Source organism: Nerophis ophidion, linkage group LG01 (genome assembly GCF_033978795.1).
Source record: "Nerophis ophidion isolate RoL-2023_Sa linkage group LG01, RoL_Noph_v1.0, whole genome shotgun sequence".
Lineage (NCBI taxonomy): Eukaryota > Metazoa > Chordata > Actinopteri > Syngnathiformes > Syngnathidae > Nerophis > Nerophis ophidion.
Genome location: NC_084611.1, coordinates 19,235,093 through 19,261,331, shown reverse-complemented (window position 1 = coordinate 19,261,331; position 26,239 = coordinate 19,235,093). Strand labels below are relative to the sequence as shown.

At 39.2% G+C, this 26,239-nt stretch overlaps 1 protein-coding gene across 2 annotated transcripts in view; it reads left to right on the top strand.

The window, feature by feature from the left end:
• Window positions 1–26,239, top strand: part of cemip2 (cell migration inducing hyaluronidase 2) — a 105,824-nt gene that overhangs the window by 31,803 nt on the left and 47,782 nt on the right. The window contains exons 5-6 of one of the 2 annotated variants that reach the window (XM_061897827.1): window positions 13,803–13,972; window positions 19,572–19,763. In XM_061897827.1, the coding sequence (XP_061753811.1) occupies window positions 13,803–13,972; window positions 19,572–19,763 (362 nt within the window). The remainder of the gene's footprint in view (window positions 1–13,802; window positions 13,973–19,571; window positions 19,764–26,239) is intronic. The other variant, XM_061897836.1, reaches the window with a different exon arrangement.

The following is a 26,239-nucleotide window of genomic DNA, read 5'->3' as shown; positions in this document are numbered from 1 at the left end:
CCTACAGACATCACACATGGCAAGGTTTAGTAAGTATGAGTTGTCTTAGTTATATTGTAAAACTTAACAAACATTGCTTAGAGTGATGAATGAAGAATCCGTACGTGTAGAAACATTATGGACGGCTAGAAGACTGAACAGCAGTGGTACTTCAGGTTGAAAGTACTAAATCGAAGGACCCTGCAGCACCTGCAGTGAGCAAACTTGTCCAAAAGATGGCGCCATAGAACAAACACTAACAGACCGTAGAAGTTTTTTTCAAACCATTTGCATTGCGTTCTTCATCAAAGAAAAATCCTTAAATTAGCCGCAGTGTTTTATAAGGCACAGGGTTCTAAATGTAGGAAAAAAGTAGGGACTTAAAAGTCCAGGATTTAGCTCAAGAAGCACTGCCACAACAAAGGTATACACAATAAGGATGTATGTTTGGCTGCAGTGGCAATGTTGATACCTGCCACACAGCATCCTGCAGTTGACAGTTTGGTGTTTCTGGCTTAAATTTTAGGGAACAAAAAAAAAATCTAAAAAAAAACTACTGCTGCTAAAGTTTAAAATGTCCCCTAAACCAGGGACTTTAGTCTATATTTTGTGTTTTTGTTATTAGCTGAGGTTTTGAAAATGGCTAAAGTTTGTTTTAATGAAGGCAGGATAAGAAGACTATTCTTAAAAATATTTTCAAGGCTTTTTAATATTTTGATGTGTATCTATCTATGCATTGCACTTACTTATTTACTTAAAATTACTCATGTCAAGTATTAGTTTCAACAAAACAACTAGACATGCATATTTGGGTTTGAATTTGTCTAATTTCACTTTCCGGAAAAAAATATTGCAATCTACTGTATATCATGCAGCGATATTTAGCCAAAACATATGGGGATATGTGTTTTGGTCCATATCGCTTAGCCCTAGTTTCACTTAATATAGTAGACTTGAGTGTGTTCTACTGTAGTTTACAATCAGCACCGGTAGCCGAAGGATCCTCCATGCATGATTGCTCTGGCCATCACCCGGCTACTACAACACAACCACAATGTAGAAATACTTCATCACTAATCCTGGGTAATTCCTCTAAATTGTAAATGGACTCCCATGTGCTGTGTTGTTCTGCAAAAACGTGGTCAACTGGACGGTCTCAGCTACAACCAAGAGCCTTGTGTTAACATTTCGTGTTGTTAGTATTACGCGTCCCGCATTGCCATTTCACAAGGCTCATCAGTGTCACCTGAAGTTGATGATGTCAAAGATGAAATGCATCAACAGACTTGATTTTTTTATGCTTATTGGGCTTTTTTGACCATGTTTGTTTAATTTTTGCGCTCGTTTTTTTTTTTTTTTTTTTTTGTCCTGAACCATGACTAGGGAAGGTTGTCTGAATTGGGTCATATAAGTGGCTGTGCACCCGTTTACATTGATGTGATTCATGGACACTAACTTGATGACAGCTATGAAGCTGCTGATTATTTGTATATTATATGAACATTAAATTGCTAATACATCTGAGCATTGCCTTTGATAGTATTTTTTTGTTGTTGTCTTACCCCCCTTTTGCCCAAAGTTGGTCAACTTGATTGTCGTGTTGAAGATACATTAGCGCCAAGATTAGCCGCTGTAGTGTTGTTGGCTTTGTTCCTCCTTTAACTTGGAAACGAAAGTTTTGCTTGGTGAATATTTTTATTTTATTTTTCTTTATTAAAAACCGAATGAGAGACAACGAGAATGCAAGCTCCCGTGGATGTGATAAAAAGGTAGCGTGTGCTTTGTTTTACCTGACCATCGAGAAAAACGGCGAATGCATTTCGACTGGCAAAGCAGACTGTATCAGTTATTATCCGCCATGTATGTCGCGGACTCAACGTCTTGGTCCAAATTATATAAAGTCACCAAAAACGAATGGACAATGAAAGTGAAGCTAAAAGAGTGAGTGTCCTGACCAGATATTTAGATCCCTAGTTTGATTAATGTTAAATGGTCTTTATCGCATTGTTTACATGTCTCATAAAGATTTGATTAATTTATGATGTCTCAATCTTCACTGGATTCCAGTTAATTGAATTACAACAACTCTGGATATTGTTCATCCATCCATCCATTTACTACCGCTTATTCCCTTTGAGGTCGCGGGGGGCGCTGGTGCCTATCTCAGCTGCATTCGGGCGGTAGGCGGGTAAGTTAAATTTAAGAAGTTGCCCACAAAGCAACACTGGAGATGATGATGACGTGTGCATTTTCCGCGCATGCGTACTAAGTCGCTTTGCGCCGGTGGACGGAGGGTTTGGGGGTCTTAAAGAGGAACATTATCACAATTTCAAAAGGGTTAAGAACAATAAAAATCAGTTCCCAGTGGCTTGTTGTATTTTTTGAAGTTTTTTTCAAAATTTTACCGGTCTCGGAATATCCCCAAATAAAGCTTTAAAGTGCCTTATATTCGGCTCTCTGCGAAGACACTGGCCATTTCCCTGTGACGTCACACAGTGCTGCCAATGTAAACAAACAATGGGAATACCACAGCAAGACATAGTGACATTAACTCGGATTCAAACTCTGATTTCAGCGACTTAAGCGATTCAACAGATTACGCATGTATTGAAACAGATGGTTGGAGTATGAAAGTATTGAAGAAGAACTGAAGCTATTGAGCGAATAGCTATTGATGCTATTCATAGCCATAGCATGGCCGAATAGCTGCATTAGCATCGCCGGTAAAATGTGCAAACCAAACGATCAGGACTTTCGCATCTTTTGACACTGGAGCAACTTAAATCCGTCGATTGGTAAGTGTTTTTTTCGCATTAAATATGGGTGGAAGGAAACGTAATATAGTGGCAAATGCATCTACAGGTTATCCATGCATCTCTGTACCATGTCTGCTTCAGCACCGCCGGTAAATAGCATGTTAGCATCGATTAGCTGGCAGTCAACATCAACAAAACTCACCTTTGTGATTTCGTTGACTATCGTTGCAAATGCATTTGCAGGTTATCCATACATCTCTGTGCCATGTCTGCTTTAGCATCACAGGTAAAATGTGGAGACACTCCAGCACATTCAATGGGGGTCTGGCGGCAGACACTTTCGCATCTTCGGGCCAGTGGTGCAACTTGAATCCCTCCCTGTTAGTGCTGTTACACCCTCCGACAACACACCGTCGAGGCATGATGTCTCCAAGGCTCCAAAAAATAGTCAAACGGAAAATAACAGAGCTGAGACCCGGTGTTTGTAATGTGTTGAAAATGAAAATGGTGGGTGTGTTACCTCGGCGACGTCACATTCTGACGTCATCGTCTCTAGCGCGATAAACAGAAAGGCGTTTAATTCGCCAAAATTCACCCATTTGGAGTTCGGAAATCGGTTAAAAAAATAGATGGTCTTTTTTCTGCACCATCAAGGTATATATTGACGCTTACATAGGTCTGGTGATAATGTTCCCCTTTAAAAGGTGACATTGTTGTGTTTGGACACGGATATGGTTAGGTGAGATTTACCCTGGATAACCTTTTCTGGCTTAGTGTAAACGGGGCCTATGAGGCAGGTGGAAAGGGCTTAACAAGTTGTCGAGCGATAAACCTTTCCGCAATTTGCTTTGTCGTGTTGTGTCTTTGTGAGGCTTTGTTTCCTTGTGGTCCTCAGGGGGCGAGAAAAGAAGCTCGATGTGTTTTTGTTTCACTGCTGAAGTGAAGCACTCTCACCTTTTAACACCTCCGCACGACAACAACACTTTGTTCTCAGTCTTTATTGTCTGGAATAATACTCTCGTTATACCTTTCCCTCTGGGATTAGACTTCAAGTGCTATTTCTCTTCCTGTTTTCCTCGGGTTTATGCTGAAGAGCGCCATTCCAGGAAAGGGCGCACGCTCAGGATAACAAAGTTATGGTGGTAAAGGCTCCATCATTTACGTAAAAAGTGGCTATTCAGGAAATGTGGTGTGCATCACATCTGTTCCTGTGAAGGACAAACGCATCATTTGCTGTTTTGTCTGTCAATTTTGCTGCATTTAATCTCGCTTGAGTATGTCCGTAAAACCCCAAAAATACATCTTGCATCTTTTTAAGGTCTAGTGCCTTCCGACGTCATGAGTTTAAGTATAGAATTTGGCCCGTGGGTTATTTTTGACTTAGACTTAGAGCAGGGGTCTCAAACACGCGGCCCTCAGGGCCAATTGCGGCCCGCAAATTTTATTTAAACGGCGCTTGACAGCGTTGTGTGCAGAGCTGAAGGAATCTACCAATCACGGTGTGGTATATGGCTCTCGAGGGCCGAACCTTGACGTCACTTGTGTGATGCAAGAAGAGAAACGTTTTGCCGCTTTTCCACTAGACCCGCACACACTCTTCTTCCCTCGCTCGCCCGCCTGCTTTCTCTCTCTCTCTCTCTCTCTCTCTTTCTCTCTCGCTCCCTCCACCGGCGCCGCTGTAAACAGTCTGGGCCGGGGCGAAGAGCGGATCGGTACCTTCTGAAGCACTCCGCCGAAGGACCGAGCGACAATACAAAACTGTGGTGCACTGGACCCCAGCGCTGATACTCCGACAGAGAGTTGCTGGGCGAATCGGACGTGTAACACGTTAGTTGGGATGTTAGCCCGTCCGGGGCTAATTGTGCTACCGTAACTGTAAACTCCACGGTGAGCACCCCCCCCTCCTGTTGCTCCAGACAGAGACGATTTTTGTTATTTAGCTAAAAAAAAAACCTGCGTTAGGGGAAAAGCGGAAAATGAGTGAACGCGTCAGAAACGTTGCCAGGGAAACGAGGGTTTTCTTACATGCCTGGCTGCAGTCACAACGCGACACCTGTCCGTCAATAATAACAGTCCCTGATAACCTGGACCAATTCAAACCGTTATTATTTTTTATTGTTTAATTTGCATTGCCTCACATGATGAACACTACATATATTTCTATATGACGTCGGATAACACTCCGGGCGCCGTCACTTTTTTGCGCTCGTTATCCCGGTACTTTCCGGGCCTTGTTGCTGTAGGGAGGAAAAGCGGAACGACACACATTGCGGAAAAAACATTATTGTCCGTGTGTCAACTAAATACAAATATATTCCACCACTCCAAACATGTCTTTTTACAAAGCCTGCAGTGATGAGCAAAGAAAATTCCAGGAAAAGTGGGCGATGCAACATTTCTTTTTTTGAGTACAGGGGCACCCCGACGTTTCTTATTTGCACAGAGAAAGTTGCGGTGTACAAGTAATACAATTTGAAACGTCATTATACAACTAGACATGCTGAGGAGTATGCAAAAAAACATATTTAAGAAATCTTTTTTGCGGCCCAGCCTCACCCAGACTCTGCCTCCTGTGGCCCCCAGGTAAATTGAGTTTGAGACCCCTGACTTAGACACTTAGACTTCCTTTATTGTCATTCAAATTTTAACTGTGCAGTACAGAATTTTAAAATCATTTTAAATATCTGGCAATACGATTGTTGCATCTTTGCTGCAATTTTGTTGACAAAGTGAGTAAATCAGGTCATTGTCCACTAAAGACGCCGAGATCATTATCCATGCGTTTGTTACGTCTCGTCTCGATTACTGTAACGTATTATTTTCGGGTCTCCCCATGTCTAGCATTAAAAGATTACAGTTGGTACAAAATACGGCTGCTAGACTTTTGACAAGAACAAGAAAGTTTGATCATATTACGCCTGTACTGGCTCACCTGCACTGGCTCCCTGTGCACTTAAGATGTGACTTTAAGGTTTTACTACTTACGTATAAAATACTACACGGTCTAGCTCCAGCCTATCTTGCCGATTGTATTGTACCATATGTCCCGGCAAGAAATCTGCGTTCAAAAGACTCCGGCTTATTAATGATTCCTAGAGCCCAAAAAAAGTCTGCGGGCTATAGAGCGTTTTCCGTTTGGGCTCCAGTACTCTGGAATGCCCTCCCGGTAACAGTTTGAGATGCTACCTCAGTAGAAGCATTGAAGTCCCACCTTAAAACTCATCTGTATACTCTAGCCTTTAAATAGACCTCCTTTTTAGACCAGTTGATCCGCCACTTCTTTTCTTTCTCCTATGTCCTCCCCTCCCTTGTGGAGGGGGTCCGGTCCGATGACCATGGATGAAGTACTGGCTGTCCAGAGTCGAGACCCAGGATGGACCGCTCGTCGGGACCCAGGATGGACCGCTCGCCTGTATCGGTTGGGGACATCTCTACGCTGCTGATCCGCCTCCGCTTGAGATGGTTTCCTGTGGACGGGACTCTCGCTGCTGTCTTGGATCCGCTTGAACTGAACTCTCGCGGCTGTGTTGGAGCCACTATGGATTGAACTTTCACAGCATCATGTTAGACCCGCTCGACATCCATTGCTTTCGGTCCCCTAGAGGGGGGGGGTTGCCCACATCTGAGGTCCTCTCCAAGGTTTCTCATAGTCAGCATTGTCACTGGCGTCCCACTGGATGTGAATTCTCCCTGCCCACTGGGTGTGAGTTTTCCTTGCCCTTTTGTGGGTTCTTCCGAGGATGTTGTAGTCGTAATGATTTGTGCAGTCCTTTGAGACATTTGTGATTTGGGGCTATATAAATAAACATTGATTGATGATTGATGAATTTCCTGAAGTGAAAACACTGGAGCAATTCCTGTAAATTCCAGATATAAGCCGCTACTTTTTTAGTTTTTCTTCGCCAACAGCCGTAATAGAAATATGACAAAAAACAAGCAAATATAGTGAAAGGCTGTTGTGTTATTTGTTCTGTGACGCCATCTTTTGGTTGAGTTCGCTTACTGCTGGTGCTCCAATGTCTTTCGATTTCAACCGGAAGTAGAAGTGCCGTTCCATCTTCTCGCCGTCCATAACGTTCTTTCTCGTATGGATTCTTTGTTCGTCACTCTTTAGCACCGATTGTAAGTTTCACAATATACCTACAACAATTCTTACTTACTAAACCGTCCCATGTGTGATGTCTGTAGGAGTGTTTTCATGCATATTTGTCCATGTTATCGTAGTGTAATGACGCCAGCATTGTTAGCATTCGCTAATATGCTAACAGGTTTACGGGTGTCTGTTAGTATTATTAACTTACAATGGCATTCTTTTAGTGAATTCACCAAAACGTCACCATGAAGTTATTGAGTCTGTTTTAGCTGATTGGAGAAATAGTTTCCGCAGGTAGTGGGTCTATTAAGGGGATTTTCTGTTTTGTTTGATCAGCAGTTTTAATGCCGTGTTACACACACCATTTGTAAACAATGTATGTAAATAAACATTTAGAAAATCTTTCTGTGAAATTACTCATTTCACAACATATATATCTGCGGCTTTTTGTCCGATGGGGCTAAGATATCGGAACATATTTTTTCACCTAAAATTTTGTGGATGTGGCTTGTATATCAGTGCACTCTATTTTCTGGAAAAATGGTACTTATATGACCCATTTTGAACAACCTTCCCTAGTCATAGTGCAAAAAAACAACAACAACCAACAAACAAAACTGACATAGTCACACATAACACAACCTGCTCACTGAACTTTGTGGATATTATAAAAAAAAAAGAAACGTCCATTCACCATAAGAAATTCAAAATGACACACTTTTAAATCCATTACAATGCATGATGGGAAAAATGCAAAACCATCTCTCCATACTTATCCATATGCAGCGCATTTTAGCTGCTTAATATTTCTGATTGATTACAAAACTTTAAGGAGGTCGTCACGAAAGTAAACAAAGTAGGGGTCAAACTTTCGCATACTCTTAATATACATTTATATTAGTTATATATTTCTGTAAGTGGATGGATGGATGTGTATATATATATATATATATATATTCTTGGCAATGCTCCTTGCTGGGCAAACAAGTCAAACGCTTAGACAGATTCTCCAGTGTCACATTCTCCAGCGGCCGAGAGGTCTTCTCAGAAATCCCTTGGAATCCACAACAAAGCGCTTCAAAGGGATTAAACGATAGAGCCGTGTGTGTGTGTTTCTGTGTTTCTGAGCTCACTCTGGTCCCACTCTTCATATTTATCACCATTTATTGGAGGATTAAGGATGTAATCTTAGCTCTCTGTGGATTTGCCTGTCGGGGATTCACACCTCGAAGTCACGAGACAGCGTGCAGTTGATTCATTCATCGTGGACTGCTGAGAGAACCTTTTTTTCACAAATAGTGTGTGACTGTTAAGACATTTGACGCATGCTTAAGTTGACACTAGGGTTGTACGGTATACCGGTATTAGAATAGTACCGCGATACTAATGAATTATTTTCGATACTAAACCGTTCTGAAACGTACCGGTCCCGCCACCCATCAAAACCCCCCTCCCGCGTCAAAGACACGTTGTGACATTGCTGGTTTACGAACAGAGGAGCATGTTCGGCAGCACACAATCAGAGTACTTACAAGCAGACACAGTGTGCGGACAGAAAAGGGAGAATGAATGCATTTTGGCTTAAAAAAGTAACAATAAAGGTGAAATTATAACACTGAAACGCCCTCAGGAAGAGGTGCTTTAAGACATGGCTAGCTAGGTGGTTGCTAACGTCCATTCCCCGTCGGCAGTGTTTTAGCTACTTCTAAATCACTAATCGTTTGTTTCTTATAAGTATCATCCCTGCAGGATAAGGAATAGCAAGACATGCTTCACTAAACACTGTAGCTCACCGGCATCAAAATGTAAACAAATGCTATCTGTGGATATATTGAACATCCACTGTAATGATATCAAGTACAATCACGTATCGAGTTGATACTACTATGATTACATTGATATTTTTTGGCATCACAACATCTTCTTTAGTTTAAAAAAAATGTATGTTATGTTTATAAACTCAGGAAATATGTCCCTGGACACATGAGGGCTTTGAACATGACCAATGTATGATCCTTAGAGTCTATATATGAGTTACTTTGCATGCTTTCGGCCCCCCTGTCAAAAAGTTTTGACGCCCTTGCTTTAGAGCACAACTGTAACTTGCTGGCACTAAACCTGCAGAAAATAGATCTTCTTAGGTTTCTCTGTTTACATTTTCACATCTTGCACTATTTTCCTATATTTTGTTAAGTTCCTCTTACATGTGCCTTATTTTTGCACCTTCATTTTAAGAGCTTATTAAGTGTTCAATGGGATTTTACCATTGTGTTTACATTGAGTGTTTTCCTTGTTGACATTTCCTTTCTGCCTTGATATCTGAGGGGATTATAATTTTCGGATGGTTACATTTGAAATAAAAACTGTATTTATCATTTAATATATTTTTCTCCCACTCCTTATCTTCTAAAAGTCATAAATATCAATAATTGTCTATCGATACAAAACACATACCGCCAAGCCCTACCAGACTCTTTTTGTATTCCCTGTAGTCCCCCATGAGAGCAATTATCTTACACCAGCACCCACACCCACAATCACACATTAACACCCAGCAAATCATGAGGTGGTTTAAAGGCTGCAAAGATCAACTGGCGACTGAGGCCGAAAAGTTTTGTTTTCCTACCCTGTGCTTCCTGCATGTGCTTTTATCGGTGCTCATACAGGTTACATAACAGCGGCCCCGGGGCAGAAACTTTATTTCCCCCCCACCCCCGCCTCCTACGAGAGGAAAATCCACAGAAAACCAGACATGACAGAAGACCAGTCCCCAGATGGATCCGGTTTGCGTAGTAGACAAACATTCAGGGATCTTTCCACAAGAATAGTTCAGTGACAAAGTCTTTATTGGACATTTATACAAGTACATTTATTAACCTAATACTTATTTGGGTTTTGTACAAAAATATGTCACTTTTGGGGTGCATGACAGGATTACACCCCTACATCTTTTGGGTGGTCCTTTTAAGGCGGGGTTGGTTTATGTTTTTCATACCATTCAGATGACCTTAGAAATATTATTTTTGTGAGGTTCGTTTGGACAGTGGACAGAAACACAAATATTTGGGATATTTGAAATTCAATAAGAGTTGAGTTCACCCTTAAATCCCACAACCAATCCTTTCCACCGTCCGCACCCATCGGTCGGGCTCCAACCACTCAGATGATTTCATCGTTTTATATTTTAAACTGTCTTCTCCCAAACATTCATGATGTCTTAAACCACAGGTGTCCGAGGTCCAGATCGTTTTACGTGGCCCTCGGAAACCTAAAATAGTGCGACACGAAGGACTTCATCTTTCTTACTAAATATATTCCTTCTTTCAATGTTGACATTAAAATGTCATGTCTTTTAAACTTGAGACTGATTTGACCATGCAAAGAACATGATAGTAACACAGCGGTGTCCAAAGTGCGACCAGCAGCCTGAGTTTTGATGACCCGCAGCATATTTTTGAATAAAAACATTAAGAATGTAAAAGAGAGATAAAATGTGCAATGTATTGAGAAAAAAGCTGACAAAATTGATACTGAGACTGGAGGAGATGCGTATATAGAGACAGGGCTGCAGAGCGAGCGCTGAGCGCCTTGACGGACAAGCTTTACAGTGTCTTGGCTGAATGAGCAGGTATCGTACACTTCAGTCTCCTTTAGACGCGTCCGTTCATCCATGTAGACTGGACACTGGCCGAGAGTTAGTAGGCGGCCGAGAGTGGAGTCTGCTCTCTTGGTTGCTTTGTTGGGTCCGCTCCTCTCACTGGCCATGCTCCCCCCACCCCAGTTGACAATGGCGTTTGAACACTGCAGAGGCCACCACGGTGTATAGTTTTTTGTTGTTGTTGTTGTTGTTTTACATTTGGAGCTGTGTGTAGAAATGGCGGGTTGCATTAGCTGTGCTCTTTTAATGTCTTTAATGTAATTTGTGTAGTTCTTTTATGTTTCCCTCTTACACACATGCTTATGTGTGCTATGGCTATGAGGTTTGTTTTTTCTTGGCCTCAGTCTGGACCCCTTCTCTCGTGCCCAGGCTTACACTGAATATTTAAAAAATGTTCTCACCCCCCCGACCGTTTACCTGTTTGTCACTTTTTTTGTAAGGGGCGCCGGAAGTTGGCAGACCTGTTCTGTCTCCCTGTAATGTTTGTCTGCTCTTGAATGGAATTGTGCTGAAAATCTTAATTTCCCCTCAGAGATTAATAAAGTATTTCTGATTCTGATGAATAACTCGGGTGGCTAAACTTTTTCCATAACGGGTCGCATACTGAAAAGTATGTTGGGGGCCATTTAGAATTTTTGTTATCAAAAAGAAGATAAAAACATACGTTAGCTTTGTGTTATTAGTGACAAAGTGTATTATCAGTTATTAGGGCCGTGAATCTTTGGGCGCCACACGAGTCGATTAAAATCTTGGGGCGTAACGATTCGATTCAGAATCTATTTTTAATCAAAAAATCAATACTTTTTTAATAACATTGGATGCCAGTTCTATGGTTAACTACACTCCTCTATGAAAGAAACAAACAACTATGATGAATATTGATATTTCAAAGAAAGCTGGTTTTGTTTCATAAAATTCTACCCAAACATTTGTAACAGTCAAATACAAATAAGGCAACAAGAGAAGTATCCATCTTGGTAAATCTCTACAGCAGATATGATCATCTACATCAACAATATGTTTCGTCTGAGTGGTTGGACACGACAGATTAAAATAAATAAATAAATATATTTTATTCAACGATTAAGAATCAAAAATCAATTTTTTTTACCCCCCTATTACTTATTAGTACCAACAATTATGCTTTTTTCATTAGATTGTCTCTTTACTCTTTTTTGTTAACATTTGTACTGTTGTTTTTACCCCTGCAGTTATAATAATAGTACTCTTTTGTAACCTACAACACAAAGCTGACGGCAAGTTTTGTCTTTAAATATAAAAGGTAATGTCTGTTTTTAGCCTTTCTCGTTACAAAATAAAATAATATATAAAACTGGCTCACGTGAAAAAGTTTGGGTACCCCTCCGTTTATATGTATATTCCAAACATACATTTTTAGATTTCCAAAGCAATAACATTATCCATCAAGGTTCACGTAAAATAATGTTTCATTGCTTGTGCGATAATGTCTTCAGGTGATTACACATGAATTATATTTACTGTTACAAGCGGCCCTCTAAGGACATGTGGCCTTGCTAAAATCCTCCTACAAATCCCGTTTCCATATGAGTTGGGAAATTGTGTTAGATGTAAATATAAACGGAATACAATCATTAGCAAATCCTTTTCAACCCATATTCAATTGAATGCACTACAAAGACAAGATGTTTGATGTTCAAACTCATAAACTTTATTGTTTTTTTGCAAATAATAATTAACTTAGAATTTCATGGCTACAACATGTGCCAAAGTAGTTGGGAAAGGGCATGTTCACCACTGTTACATCACATTTTCTTTTAACAACACTCAATGAACATTTGGGAACAGAGGAAACTAATTGTTGAAGCTTTGAAAGTGGAATTATTTCCCCTTCTTGTTTTATGTAGAGCTTTAGTCGTTCAACAGTCCGGGGTCTCCGCTGTCGTATTTTACACTTCATAATGCGCAACACATTTTCGATGGGAGACATGTCTGGACTGCAGGAGGGCCAGGAAAGTACCCGCACTCTTTTACTACGAAACCACACTGCTGTAACACGTGGCTTGGCATTGTTTTGCTGAAATAAGGAGGGACGTCCATGATAACGTTGCTTGGATGACAACAAATGTTGCTCCAAAACCTATATGGACCATTCAGCTTCAATGGTGCCTTCACAGATTTGTAAGTTACCCATGCCTTGGGCACTAATTCCACCCCCAAACCATCACAGATGCTGCCTTTTGAACTTTGCGCCTATAACAATCCGGATGGTTATTTTCCTCTTTGTTCCGGAGGACACCACATCCACAGTTTCCAAATATAATTTGAAATGTGGACTCGTCAGACCACAGAACACTTTACCACTTTGCATCAGTCCATCTTAGATGAACTCGGGCCCAGCGAAGCTGGCGACGTTCCTGGGTGTTGTTGATAAACGGCTTTCGCTTCGCATAGTATCAATCAATCAATCAATGATTATTTATATAGCCCTTAATCACTAGTGTCTCAAAGGGCTGCACAAACCACAACGACATCCTCGGTAGAGCCCACATAAGGGCAAAGATAACTCACAGTAGAGTAGAGTTTTAACTTGCACTTACAGATGTAGCGACCAACTGTAGTTACTGACAGTGGTTTTATGAAGTGTTCCTGAGCCCATGTCATGATATCCTTTACACACTGTCGGTTTTTGATACAGTACCGCCTGAGGGATCAAAGGTCCGTAATATCATCGCTTACGTGCAGTGATTTCTCCAGATTCTCTGAACCTTTTGATGATTTTACAGACCGTAGATGGTAAAATCCCTAAATTCCTTGCAATAGCTCGCTGAGAAATGTTCTAAAACTGTTCGACAATCTGCTTACAAATTGATGACCCTCGCCCCATCCTTGTTTGTGAATTACTTAGCATTTCATGGAAGCTGCTTTTATACCCAATCATGGCACCCACCTGTTCCCAATTATCCTGCACACCCGTGGGATGTTCCGAATAAGTGTTTGATGAGCATTTCTCAACTTTATCAGTATTTATTGCCACATTTCCCAACTTCTTTGTCACGTGTTGCTGGCATCAAAATGTAAAGTGAATGGGTATTTGCAAAAAAAAAAAAAAAAAGTTGATCAGTTTTAACTTCAAATATGTTGTCTTTGTAGCATATTCAATTGAATATGGGTTGAAAATGATTTGCAAATCATTGTATTCCGGTTATCTTTACATCTAACACAATTTCCCAACTCATATGGAAACAGGGTTTGTATTCATTTTCAAATCAATCTATAATATTCAGTGATCCAGTGGAACCCCGATTAAAGATCCTCCTTTCACCGGTACTTCCAGGCAGGCGTGGGCTTTGGTGTCAGTGGTCGGCGGCGGTAACGCGTCGTGCTCAGAAGATGTGAGGGAACACGAGAACCACGACACAGGAGGGCGCGCCGTGGCGAGCCGCAACTTCACCACAGTGAACGGCGTGCGCTTCTCGGTCACTGCCTACAGCGAATGGAAGAACGGTGAGGAACACTCAATGGTGCAACTTCCGTCATGTCAATATCTGCCAAATTTGACCATGCATTACATCAGACAAACACAGTGGTGTACCTGATGAACACGACATCCTGTACATCTTGGTGTGGTGTAGTACAAAGCTAGCTGTCGGGTCAGATTAGTAACTATTTGACAGTGTGCATCAATATTGTGAGGCCAATGTGAAAAATAATGATGTGACCAAAAATTCTGATAACATCAAAAAATTGCTCACGTTAGTTTGCTTTTATATATGTGGCGGTGCGGGCGTGGTCAATATGACCTCATCATATATATGACATGATCATTTTGATTTGCAATGATGCTTGGATATTTTCTTTAAAAAGACTATGTAAACAAAACCCAAAACCAGTGAAGTTGGCACATTTGTGTAAGTCATAAATAAAAACAATATGATGATTTATAAATCAATTTCAACCTATATTCAATTGAATATACTGCAAAGAGAAGATACTTTACGTTCGAACTGGAAAACTTTATTGTTTACAAATATTAGCTAATTTGGAATTTCATGCCTGCAACATGTTTCACAACGTGCCAACTTCACTGGTTTTGTGTTTAAAAACAAATAATCCGCTTTATTGGCCAAGTATGTTTTACACACAAGGAACTTGACTCAGTAAACGGTTTGATTGATTGATACTTTTATTAGTAGATTACACAGTTCAGTACATATTCCGTACAATTGACCACTAAATGGTAACACCTGAATACGTTTTTCAACTTGTTTAAGTTGGGGTCCACGTTAGACTCTTAGACGCCGTTTACACTCCAGGCAAAAGTGGCCCATATCAGATTTTTTTTTAATAAGATTTTTTTTCCGGCTGACTGTTTACACTGCAAGTAAAATGTGATTTTTATCAGACTATGGTGTAAACGCGCACAGTTCCCAATTTGGCCCCAATGTGATCTCGACGTCACTTGCATGCACACTTTGATAAAGGGAAAACAAAGGAAGTTGATTGGGAGAAAGTCGCTACTACTGCAAAATAAAATAAACACCTTAAATAATGTGTTTTTTTTTACGTGAAAGTAATATAATGTATGAATGGATGTACATGACTGTCTCAGAAAATTAGAATATCGTGATAAAGTCCTTTATTTTCTGTATTGCAATTAAAAACATTAAAATATCATACATTCGGGATGCATTACACATTAACTGAAATATTGAAAGCCTTTTATTATTTTGATATTGCTGATTATGTCATACAGCTTAAGAAAACTCAAAAATCCTATCTCAAAAAATTTGAATATTTCCTCAGACCAAGTAAAATAAAAATTTTATAACAGCAAAACAAAATCAAACATTTGAAAATGCCAATTAATGCACTCAGTGCTTGGTTGGTAATCCTTTTGCACGGGTTACTGCATCAATGCGGCAAGGCATAGAGGCAATCAGCCTGAGGCATTGCTGAGGTGTTATGGATGCCCAGGATGCTTCAATAGCGGCCTTTAGCTCATTTGCATTATTGGGTCTGGTGTCTTTCAGCTTCTTCTTCACAATTCTCCACAAATTTTCTATTGGGTTTAGGTCAGGGGAGTTGGCAGCCAAACGAGGACAGTAATGCCCTGGTCAGTACACCAATTACTGGTGGTTTTGTCACTGTGGGTAGGTGCCAGATCATGCTGGAAAATGAAATCATCATCTCCATAGAGCTCCGGCTTCCTTCCACCTCCAAAGACATGCACCTGGGGATAGGTTGACTGGCAACACTAAATTGGCCCTAGTGTGTGAATGTGAGTGTGAATGTTGTCTGTCTATCTGTGTTGGCCCTGCGATGAGGTGGCGACTTGTCCAGGGTGTACCTCACTTTCCGTCCGATTCCAGCTGAGATAGGCTCCAGCATCCCCCGCGACCCCAAAAGGGACAAGCAGTAAAAAAAAATGGATGGATGGATATATATAAATGAGAGCTGTTTGTCTATTTTACAGAGGAATGTAGTTAATCATAGAAATGGCACCCATCCATCCATCCATCCATTTTTTCAACCCCTTATTCCCTTTTGGGGTCGCGGGGTGCCAAATGGCACTTAATCTTTTAAAAAGTATTGATTGTGAATGGAGAGTTGAATCGAATTGTGTTGTGCCAAAAGTTTTACAACCCTAGTTTCGATCTCTAGCTATATGTGAATCGCAGTGATTCTCAATCTGTGGTATGCGGGTGCCATCTAGTGGTACGCCAAAGAATCCCTTGGTTAAAATACAGTGTTGTATTTTCCTAATTTCAAACACTGTGTGTAATGTTACAGTGGCCAAAAATAGGAAATATTAGGGCTGTAAATTTTCAGACACCACACGATTCGATTTGATTCTTGTGTGTAACTATTTGATTCAGAAGCAATTACAGATTCAAACGGATTCTTGACTCAAAAGCTATACTTTTACAATAACATTATGTGGCAGTTCTATGGTTAACTATGTTCCTCCATAAAATAAACAGCTCTGAAAATGTTTTATACTACTTAAAAAAAAAAAAAAAAAAAAAAAAAGTTTTTGTTTAATAGAATTCTAGCAAAACTTTTAAAGTCAAATACAAATAAGTCCACAGGAGAAGTATCCAACACTCCTCTTTTCTAAAGTAAATCTGTACAGCAGATAGGGATGTCCCGATCCAGGTTTTTGCACTTCCAATCCGATACCGATATTGTTTTTGCACTTCCGATCCGATACAGATACTGGCCTATCCGAGCATCTATTAAAGTTTAAAGTTATTTAGCCTACATAGTTATCAGATTCATGCTGAAAAGGATTTTAGTACTCTTGATAACAACTAGCCAGCTGAATTAGGTGAGTTTGAATAATACACAATAGTTGGTATTCAAGGATAAATACAAAATATAAAAAATTATACATGACAAACAGTAATGGTATCATTTAACAGTAAAAAAGTGAACAGTATAAAGTGCAAATAATGCTGTAAACATTATTGAAAAAAGCAAAACACACAAACAACCTGAGTGGGATAAAATGTAAAAGTAAAAGTCCAAGTATAATGGGGAGATTATTTCTAACAAAGATGAGCACTTCAAGATGCTCAGGTGTCAACCTGCTCCTGTGTTCATCTATGATGAATGCTAAAAAGCCTCTCACTCGCAAGTGTCATTAAAATGTTTTACAACTTTACCACCACGCTTCACTTTATAATTTTTGCACTCCACCTCTTCATCTTTTTCGTTTTGTAGGATAAAATAATCCCACACAGCTGACATTTTTACCGTAACTTTCGTCTTAACGGTTAGAACGCAGACCTGTGGATGTTTTGAAGGTGTTCTGGAAATTGCGTAACGGAGTTTAGGGAGCAGCAGAAGAGTGGAATGTATTATTTAAATCGGTGTGTTGGAATACACGGACCGGAGTTGTTTTTTTTTAAAAACTGGATCTGGATCGGCATTTTCCCATGCCTTGCCGATACGCATTTTTTGGCAAATATCAGTTGTCCCGATCCAAATATCGGATCGGGACAACCTTAACAGCAGATATGATCATCTACATTAACAATATGATTAGTCTGTGTGGCTGGATAGGACAGATACAAAAAAAAATATATATATAATTTTTTGCATTTTTGTTAATGGATTAGAATTTTTACAACTAAGAATCAGGATTCAATCAAAAATCTTTTTTTTTTTTTTTTTTTACACCCCATTAATAATTAATATACTAGTTGAATAAAACACTGCTTTATTTTTAATGAATACTTAGGTTTACTACGCTACTGTATTTTAATGTTGGCCATTATTGGTCATTAGTACTTCGAGAAAAAAGAGTTTTAGAAAACATGTTTTAGAACCACAGAGTTAATGCTAGCGAGCCAGGCGCGGGATGTTTAGCTCAGCTCTTACGGGGTTAACTGTGACATTCACCAGGCCAAACAATGGTGGGGAGGATCGTAATTTTTTTATGTTTTGCTCATGACAATTAACTTAGAGACAGATTGTATCTTAAAAAACTTGTCAGCTGAGGCAATCGTATCTCCAAGTACCACTTTGGAAGTTTTTTTTCTTATCTTTTTAGTTTTGACGTAATCCTTCACTGTATTTATTTTTAGCTTTAGGGCTTGTTAAAAAAAAAAAAAATCTGAGCGCCGGACTTGGCTCACCCCTTACCCTTTATGGCCACCTGTAAACTTTTATTGGTACAAGCTGTTTTGATTGGTAGTCATTAGCAAGATGACAGGTGAGGTGTATCACATGCCTGAACATTAGGTAACACTATGTCTTTGTGGCCATTCTTACGACAGACACCAAGCCTTTCAAGCGCTCAACATGACCTTTGAGCTGTGTGTTTATCCTATACGTGCCCACACTTTGGTAAACACTTCAGCGCTGACTCCGTTCCACTCAAAGGTGTGGACTAGTCCAGCGTTTCCTAGCCATTGTTGGGCCGCGAGCGCCTCCTAGACAAAAGCCAAAAAATATCTGTTTCCCAGCTGAGGTCTGTATAATGGGCCCCGGCGGTACTCAGTTGTAATACACTTTTCCACCATTTGTGGCAGTAATGACAATATCAACCAAACAGAAGAAGTCATAGAAAATTTTCTTGAGGGCAAAATATATGACAACGGGGAAGCTCTCATTTGCACTTTATTTTAGAAACATATTCATTATTATTTTTGTTTACATATTTTAGCACAACACAATTGGACGTACATTTATATTTAATCCGTTATGATTCCCTTCTTATACAGTACATTCGCTGAGTATTTATTTTTTAAATTGACCTGACCTAAGCCGAAGGTTATTTATATATATATATATATATGTATGTATGTGTGTGTGTATATATGTATGTGTGTGTGTATGTATATATGTATGTGTGTGTGTATATATATGTATGTATGTATATATGTGTGTGTGTATATATATATATATATATATATATATATATATATATATATATATATATATATATATATATATATATATATATATATATATATATAATATACAACTTCTCTCTGGGGACGGGGGCGGGGAGTACGCGGATGACAGGGGATGCAAAACAATAACAGTGCAATACGTTTTCATAACATGGTCACTATTGCCTAGTTCCTCTTGTTATATTCTTATTTTACGGTTATATTTTTATTCTCATTGTTGCTTTTTATTTTTAATCTTATTGTAATAGTTTTCTATTTTGTTTCCATTATAACCCCATTATGTACTTTTTAGTGTTTAATTGATCTCAACTCTCTACCCTGCTGCTGGAATTTTTAATTTTCCTGAAGGAACTCTCCTGAAGGACTCAACAAAGTACTATCTGTCTGTCTGTCTATATATGTATATTTATTAATATACATACTAATTAGTACTTATTAGATACTTTATAATAATTGAATACAATTAAGAGTAAGATTACTAACTTAGTGTTAATATTTGAGTGGGCCCCAGGCCTCTCTGTAGTGGAAAATTTCGGGCCTGAGGTCACCTTAGAACCCTTATAGTAGGTTTTCTCCAATTTCCTTTACCATTGTTGTTTTTCATTTTTTTTAAATCCCTCACCATTAATCACTTGATTCATTTTCAATTTCAAAGTTGTGCTCTATATTTTACTCCCTTACAGGTTTCCCCATCTCGGGTTTCCAGGTAGATGCTGTGGACCAGGTTGTGCTGAATCTCCAGGATGAGGTGCAGCGGACCTGGAAACCCGGCAATCAAATAGTTGTTGCCAGTACAGACTATTCCATGCACCAAGCTGAAGAGTTTACCCTTCTACCCTGCCCTCACTGCAACACCAAGCAGGTTAGAATACAAGGTAAGAGAGTGGCGTTTTTTCATGAAAAAAACTATTTACCGTATTTCCCGGACTATAAAGCGTACTTAAAATCCTTTTTCCCCCCCTCAAAACTCGACAATGGACCTTATAGCCTGGTGCGCCTAATGTAAGGAATAAGTTTGGTTGAGCTTACCCACCTCAAAGCTATTTTATTTGGTACATGGTGTAATGATAAGACCAGTAGATTGCAGTCAAACAAGAGATAAGTGTAAGGTGCAATATGACTGAAGTAAACAACCCCAACATTTCATATGTTCCATTGAAAATACAGAACATTACACACGGCGGTAAACAATCCATCAAAATGCTTTAGTACGACTTAAGCTATGAAGTCGCATCTCTTGATGGATTGTACTGTGCTTCAACATACGAGTATTATTACGATGTGTCTATAAAGTAAGACATATTATCTGGCGTTTTGTTCCACAATATTATGCAAAAACAACTTTTCTTACCTTCTGGTACCTGCTGATCTGTATTTGGGATCTGCATAAATCCTGAAAAATTACGCGCGTCCACCTTTGTAGTCCTTGGGATCCCATAGTCGATAATCTTCTTCTTTTTCTCTATCTTGTTGTTATGGGACATTCATCCTCCGCTGTTGCCATTTCTAATATAAAGTAGTGTAAAGTTCTAACTTATATCCGTCAGTAAACTTGCCATGAAAGCGCTAAAACATATCGGTGTAGTGGGTTTTAATTATTCACCCAAGGAACTTTAGTTATTACAGTTCCGGTTGGAAGGTTTTTGACGGGACACATTTTTGGTGTTGTTGTTTCCCGGATGAGGAGATGCTGCTCCGTTATTGATTTAAGTAAAGTTTGAATGTCATTAAAACACTTTGCTCCATCTTCTGACACTTCTTCCACTCCCGTCCTTGCACGCTACATCGGTACAACAAAGATGACGGGGAGAAGACGCTGCCGAAGGTGAGCTAAGTACAGTGGGGCAAAAAAGTATTTAGTCAGCCACCGATTGTGCAAGTTCTCCCACTTAAAATGATGACAGAGGTCTGTAATTTTCATTGTAGGTACACTTCAACTGTGAGAGACAGAATGTGGAAAAAAAAATCCAGGAATTCACATTGTAGGAATTTCAAAGAATTTATTTGTAAATTATGGTGGAAAATAAGTATTTGGTCAACCATTCAAAGCTCTCACTGATGGAAGGATGTTTTGGCTCAAAATCTTACGATACATGGCCCCACTCATTCTTTCCTTATACCGGATCAATCGTCTTGTCCCCTTAGCAGAAAAACAGCCCCAAAGCAGGATGTTTCCACCCCCATGCTTCACAGTAGGTATGGTGTTCTTGGGATGCGACTCAGTATTCTTCTTCCTCCAAACACGACGAGTTGAGTTTATACCAAAATTGATACATGGATGATACAGCAGAGGATTGGGAGAATGTCATGTGCTCAGATGAAACCAAAATAGAACTTTTTGGTATAAACTCAACTCGTCGTGTTTGGAGGGAAGTTGAGAAAGGTGGCAATAAATACTGATAAACTTGAGGAATGCTCATCAAACACTTATTTTGAACATCCCACAGGTGTCCAGGCTAATTGGGAATAGGTGGGTGCAATGATTGGGTATAAAAACAGCATTCCAAAAAATGCTCAGTCTTTCACAAGAAAGGATGAGGCGAGATACACCCCCTTGTCCACAACTGCGTGCGCAAATCGTCAAACAGTTTAAGAACAACGTTTCTCAAAGTGCAATTGTAAGAAATTTAGGGATTTCAATATCTACGGTCCATAATATCATCAAAAGGTTCAGAGAATCTGGAGAAATCACTCCATGTAAGCGGCATGCCCGGAAATCACTGTATCAAAAACTGACATCAATCTGTAAAGGATATCACCACATGGGCTCAGGAACACTTCAGAAAACCACTGTCACTAAGTACAGTTCGTCACTACATCTGTAAGTGCAAGTTAAAGCTCTACTATGCAAAGCGAAAGCCATTTATCAACAACATCCAGAAACGCCGCCGGCTTCTCTGGGCCGGAGATCATCTAAGATGGACTGATGTAAAGTGGAAAAGTGTTCTGTGGTCTGATGAGTGCACATTTCAAATTGTTTTTGGAAATATTCGACATCGTGTCATGCGGACCAAAGGGGAAGCGAACCATCCAGACTGTTATTGACGCAAAGTTTAAAGGGGAACATTATCACATTTTCAGAAGGGTTAAAACCAATAAAAATCAGTTCCCAGTGGCTTATTTTATTTTTTGAAGTTTTTTTCAAAATTTTACCCATCATGGAATATCCCGAAAAAAGGCTTTAAAGTGCCTGATTTTCGCTATCTGTAAATCCACCCGTCCATTTTCCTGTGACGTCACATAGTGATGCCAATACAAACAAACATGGCGGATAGAACAGCAAGATATAGCGACATTAGCTAGGATTCAGACTCGGATTTCTGCGGCTTAAGCGATTCAACAGATTACACATGTATTAAAACAGATGGTTGGAGTGTGGAGGCAGATAGCGAAAACGAAATTGAAGAAGAAACTGAAGCTATTGAGCTAATAGCTATTGAAGCTATTCCGCGATCGCCTTCTAACCAACGACTGCATCTTTTGACCACTAGAGCAACTTAAATCTGTCGATTGGTAAGTATTTGTTTGGCATTAAATGTGGGTGGAGGGAAAGGCTTGAAGCAAATATAGCTACAAATGTACATACAGCTAGCCTAAATAGCATGTTAGCATCGATTAGCTGGCAGTCATGCCGTGACCAAATATGTCTGATTAGCACATAAGTCACTAACATCAACAAAACTCACCTTTTGTGTTTTCGTTGACTTCATCGTTGGAAATGCATCTGCTTTGAGTGTTGCAGGATATCCACACATTCTTGCCATTTCTGCCATGTTAGCATTGATTAGCATGCCGTGCTAATCGATGCACACTCCACGTAAGACAACTTGAATCCGTCCCTTATCGTGTTGTTATACCCTCCGACAACACACCGACAAGGCATGATGTCTCCAAAGTACGGAAAACAGTCGAAAAAACGGAAAATAACAGAGCTGATTTGACTTGTGTGTGTAATGTGTTTGAGAAAATGGTGGATTGCTTCCCATTGTAACGTCACGGGAGAAAGGTCATCGCTGGGACAGCGAATAATTGAAAGGCGTTTAAATCGCCAAATTCACCCTTTTAGAGTTCGGAAATCGGTTAAAAAACATATGGTCTTTTTTCTGCAACATCAAGGTATATATTGACGCTTACATAGGTCTGGTGATAATGTTCCCCTTTAAAAGCCAGAATCTGTGATGGTGTGAGGGCGCATTAGTGCCCAAGGCATGGGTAACTTACACATCTGTGAAGGCACCATTAATGCTGAAAGGTACATACAGGTTTTGGAACAACATATGCTGCCTTCTAAGCGCCGTTTTTTTCATGGACGCCCCTGCTTATTTCAGCAAGTCGATGCCAAGCCACATTCAGCACGTGTTAAACAGCGTGGCTTCGTAAAAAATGAGTGCGGCTACTTTCCTAGCCCGCCTGTAGTCCAGACCTGTCTCACATCGAAAATGTGTGGCGCATTATGAAGCGTAAAATATGACAGCGGAGACCCCGTACTGTTAAACGACTGAAGCTGTACAACAGTGGTTCTTAACCTTGGTTCGATCAAACCCCAGGGGTTCGGCGGGGCCTCCGCCGCGGAGGTCAAAACACACCCAACTCATCGTGTAAATAGAAACTTCTCCCTATCGGCGTATTATGGATACCCCCAAATAATGTTCCCTCTAATTTTCCATCTGATTTGTAGGATGTCGTAGTGGTTTGTGTTGTGGTTTGTGCAGCCCTTTGAGACACTAATGATTTAGCACTATATAAGTAAACATTGATTGATTGAGTGTGTAATTTGTTGTGGTTCATTGTCTTTAATTTAAAATTTAATTTTTTATTTTTTACCAAAAAAGGGTTCGCTGAATGTGCATATGAAACTGGCGGGGTTCCGTACCTCCAACAAGGTTAAAAACCACTGCTCTTCATAAAACAAGAATGGGAAAGAATTCCACTTTCAAAACTTCAACAATTAGTTTCTTCAGTTCCCAAACGTTTATTGAGTGTTGTTAAAAGAAAAGGTGATGTAACACAGTGGTGAACATGCCCTTTCCCAACTACTTTGGCACGTGTTGCAGCCATGAAATTCTAAGTTAATTATTATTTGCAAAAAAAAAAATAAAGTTTATGAGTTTGAACATCAAATATGTTGTTTTTGTAGTGCATTCAATTCAATATGGGATGAAAAGGATTTGCAAATAATTGTATTTTGTTTATTTACATCTAACGCAATTTCACAACTCGTATGGAAACGGGGTTTGTATATGCATTTTAATCTATATGTATTTATTTTTGTATGTGATTATAAGTATGTTCATATATATGTTTCTATTTATATATCTATTTGTTTATATATAAAGTATATTGTTTTGTATGTATGTAAATACACTAATACACTATATGTGTGTGTATATAAATATATATATATATATATATATATATATATATATATATATATATATATATATATATATATATATATATATAGTGTATATATATATAGTATATAATGCCTCATTCAATGCAATAGTTCTTACAAAACGCTATTCTTTTGTGTTTTTTGTCAGTCCTGACCCAACAGTCTCAGTTCATCTCCCTATCACATTTGTTTCCTCACGTCATTGCTCCATTGTCAAAAATGGTCACCTCCCTTTCCTGGAGGAAAGGATGCGATATCGTCTCTCCACTTTTATGTTGCCGTTGATATGAAGCAGCTGCTGGGCGTTATCGGTGCCATGTGCAACCCTGTGGACAAGCTGATTTATGTCTGAATGTGCGTCTCACCACTTTCTCTTCCAGCTGTATATTATTTTAGCGGGTCAGGTTTGAGGTGCGGCTGCGGCTAAGCGTATTTCTGTGGTTGTCGGTAAATATTTAAGTGAACTTTCTGTAGTTTTGGTTCGGATCACAAAGTATACAAAGTTTGGCTTGTATTTATTTCTCCAACATAATTACTTGCAACTGGTTTTGTTTCGTTATGTTCCCTCCATAAGAGATGCACAAAAACAATCCATTCACATCCAAACTGCGATTTTTATTGATCCTGATTCTAGATTAATCATAATCGTAAAAAAAAAGTATGCAATCAGAAGGATATTTTCTGATATATAACCTGTTTTGAAATATTTCAATATATACCAAATAATACATTGAGAGAATTGGTTTGAACTGAATTGCCATCCCAGGAATTGGAATCCGATTGAATCGTTAAGTGCCCAAAGATCCATACCCTTACCTTATACAGTCGTGGTCAAAATTTTACATACACTAGTAAAGAACTTAATGTTATTGCTTTCTTGAGTTTCCAATCATTTCTACAACTCTTATTATTTTGTGATATAGTGATTGGAGTACATACATACTTATTAATTTATCATGAGTCCACTGAAAATGTGACCAAATCTGCTCGGTCAAAGGTGTACATACAGCAATGTTAATATTTGGTTACATGTCCCTTGGCGAGTTTCACTGCAATAAGGCGCTTTAGGTAGCTATCCACAAATTCTGGCAAGCTTCTGGTTGAATTTTTGACCACTCCTCTTCACAAAATTGGGGCAGTTCAGCAAAATTTGTTTTTTTTTTCTGACATGGACTTGTTTCTTCAGCATTGTCCACACGTTTAAGTCAGAACTTTTCGAAGGCCATTTTAAAACCTTAATTGTAACCTGATTTAGCCATTCATTTACCTCTTTTGACGTGTGTTTGGGGTCATTGTCCTGTTGTAACACCCAACTGTGCCAAAGACCCGACCTCCGGGCTGATGATTTTAGGTTGTCTGAAGAATTTGGAGGTAATCCTCCTTTTCATTGCCCCATTTACTCTCTGTAAAGCACCAATTCCATTGGCAGCAAAACAGGCCCAGAGCATAATACTACCACCACCATGCTTGATGGATATATACTGTATATATATATATATATATATATATATATATATATACCGTATTTCCTTGATTTGCCGCCGGGGCGCTAATTAATTTAAAACCTCTTCTCCTTCCGGCACTTACCAAAAGGTATGCAGTAAAAATTTGAGTGTGATGTAAGCTTGGACCTTAAATCCTACTGAATAGCTCTTAATCTTCTTCCCTTTATGCGATTTCAAATTACCGGTATTGAAATAAGCCTCCTCCATATTGAAAATGATTTTGACCAGGCGGTAATAGTAAGCATGAGCTAATTATTTTGGGAAGCGAGTTTGACCCGCCAGTAATTCAAGGCAGGCACATTGCGGCAATTAAAGGAAATACGGTATATATATATATAAAAAGCCTTTACATATGTGTGTACATATTTCTATATATAGTGTATTAATTAATATATATTACATTAATATAATGGATGTATGATTAATATAATTGTGTATTTAGAATATGTCA